Below are 2,444 nucleotides of genomic sequence, written 5' to 3'. Positions count from 1 at the left end.
GGATGGATACGACTCATGAGGAGGGTCACGCCCAGGGTAGCCAGGTGCAGGGGACAAGAGGAAGGTAGATACGCTCTCAAAGTGAGTGACTAGATGTTTGGGGGCATGAGTTGGCACCCAAAGGGTCACCCCTTGCGCAGATGCACTCCCAGGTAGGAGGACTCACACGAGGAAATACCCTCAGATGGGGTCACGGCGCTGTGAGGCCCTCCACGTGTACAGCAGCCAAGTCAGAATAGAAACGCCAGTTTGTCAGTTATAAGGTAATTAAAGTTATTTAATACAGTTCCCGTTTCGAGCGTTTAAGGTACTATAAATGCTCCCAAGCGGTTTAAACGTCTAAAATGCACTGAATGTTTTATAATTAAATGCGCTTTAAGGCGCTTTGAATGCTGGAGTAGCTTAAATAGCGCTTTGAATGTTGGAAACGGGGTTCAAACTTTTGGCAGACTTTCCCAGAGTACACTCTAGTTGCTTGCTCGAGTTTTGAGATTACGGACAAGGGACTAGAGAGAGGGTGGTTGTTTGCTAGAGGGAGAAAGATACACGATACACAGTTTCATTAAACCACCTTCAGAGTGCCAGTCACGGTGCTCCGATACGGAGGTGTAGAGTTTTAGTGTTTCTTGCTAGCTGACTTGAGCATCGCAGTGCAAACGGCCGCTAGGGCGCCCTTTTGTCCTTCTTTGCAGGAATCCACAGGTCACCAGTGGGAAGGAGTCCCTAGCTGACGGGTGAGGTTGCACACAAAGACGTCCCAGGTCAACCGGCCGGAACATTTGGCGCCCACCGTGGGGCGGATTTAAAACATCAGTCCCATCACAAGCAACGAAGATCTGTCAGAGCCACTATAACGTTAGCAGAAGTTGGAGGAAACAGCGAAGATGAGGGCTACCACTAGACAAGGTACCGCACGCGCTGCGAGTGAGGAAATGTCCATGCAGCAGGTCATGGAGATAATGCGGGGGCTGCAGGATGATATGGCGGAGTCGAAGATGGAACAAGAACGCATGCAGGCGGATCTCGAAGCCTCGCATGTGAGGAACGAAGAGCTCCGTCGTGTAAATGAGGAGTTGTGCCGGGGTCTGAGGAACAACCAAGGGCAACGCGAACAAGATGAGATGGAGCATCTCACCCCACCGAGGGAGTTTTCCACTCCCTTCTCGCAGGAGATCCTAGATGCAGTGATCCCCAACACCTTCGCAGGGCCCAAGACGATTTTCACCGGGATGGAGGATCCTGAGGCGCATCTCACGGCGTTCCACACGCAGATGGTGTTAGTAGGCGGCTCTGACGCCGCAAGATGCAAGCTCTTCATGAGCACCTTGACAGGGATGGCGATGGATTGGTTTATCAGCCTTCCTAGCAGCCATATCACCTCCTTTCAGCAGTTGTCACAGCTGTTCAGAGAGCAATACCTGGCGAACAGGGCCCCGCCGCCAGTTTCCTACGACTTGTTTGATGTAAAACAGTATCAAGGGGAGACCTTGAAGGAGTACATCAACCGTTTCGGGGCCCAAGTGGTAAAAGTTGGTACGTCGGAGGAGCCTATGATTGTGTATGCCTTTAGGAAAGGCGTGTGTCCCGGCCCTTTTTGCGAATCTATTATTCGTAATCGCCCAAGGTCTTTTGCTGAAATACGGCGTCGGGCAGTGCAACATATCGCCTCCGAAGGAGAGGTGTGCGAGAAGCGAACCAGCGTTGTGCCCTCCCGCCCGAGGGTGCAGACGCGGATTCAGCCCGTCAGGGTCAATGAGACCACGACGGGGAGGAAGAAGCCGGAGGGGAGACGCCCCAATGAGACCAGAAAACCCCAGCCCCAGGGTCCAGCAGGAGGCGATCGCCCGGCCAGAGAGAGGGCAAGGCCGGCGAGATACAACTTTGTGGAGGAGTTGAAGGACCTGATCGTCGTGCCTAACATAGCCGAGAGGTTGAGGCGACCGGCGAAGACTGATAAGGTGTTAGGGCCTCGGAAAGACTCTTGGTGTGAGTTCCACGAGGCTTTCGGTCATCACATCGACAACTGCCTGTCGTTGGGTTACCAGCTAGATGAGCTAGTGAGAAGCGGGTTTCTGAAGGATTATGTTGCAGAACCCGCCACGACCGCCGCCCTGCCGGCGCCAACGGAAGAACAAGCGCATGTGATGCCTGTTCTCGGCGAGGTCCACACCATTGCTGGAGGTTTTTCCGGCGGAGGACCCACCGCCTCCCAGTGAAAGAAATACGCGAGGGGGGTCAACTCGACTGAGGAGAGAATCTCAGGTGATCCGTGGGAGTCGGACCTCGTGTTCACGAGGGCGGATCTGCGAGATATTGTGCCGCACGACAATGACCCCGTGGTCATTTCGGTTGTCACAGCTGGAAGAAAGGTGCACAGGGTTCTAGTCGACCAGGGAAGTTCTGCAGACGTCATGTTCTAGTCGACATTCAACAAGTTGCGGTTG

The 2,444-nt window shown here is 53.8% G+C and overlaps 1 protein-coding gene across 1 annotated transcript; it reads left to right on the top strand.

Annotated features, from left to right (window-relative positions):
* The first annotated feature begins 1,010 nt into the window (after positions 1 to 1,010).
* LOC137825156 (uncharacterized) lies at positions 1,011 to 2,216 on the top strand. Its single transcript, XM_068630830.1, has 2 exons — positions 1,011 to 1,958; positions 2,046 to 2,216. Exons 1-2 carry the CDS (start codon positions 1,011 to 1,013, stop codon positions 2,214 to 2,216), a joined length of 1,119 nt encoding a protein of 372 aa, XP_068486931.1.
* The last annotated feature ends 228 nt before the right edge of the window (positions 2,217 to 2,444 follow it).

Source organism: Phaseolus vulgaris, chromosome 8 (assembly GCF_000499845.2).
Source record: "Phaseolus vulgaris cultivar G19833 chromosome 8, P. vulgaris v2.0, whole genome shotgun sequence".
In the NCBI taxonomy this organism is placed as follows: Eukaryota; Viridiplantae; Streptophyta; class Magnoliopsida; order Fabales; family Fabaceae; genus Phaseolus; species Phaseolus vulgaris.
Note: the sequence above shows the minus strand (reverse complement) of the source record. Positions and strands in the feature narration are given on the sequence as shown.

What these genes read in the sequence shown, in the direction of transcription:
- LOC137825156 (XM_068630830.1), top strand. Translation starts at nt 1,011, where the DNA reads ATGCAGGCGGATCTCGAAGCCTCGCATGTGAGGAACGAAGAGCTCCGT. An exon ending in GACCGGCGAAGACTGATAAG is followed by an intron (nt 1,959 to 2,045) that starts GTGTTAGGGCCT and finishes TTGGGTTACCAG; the next exon opens with CTAGATGAGCTAGTGAGAAG.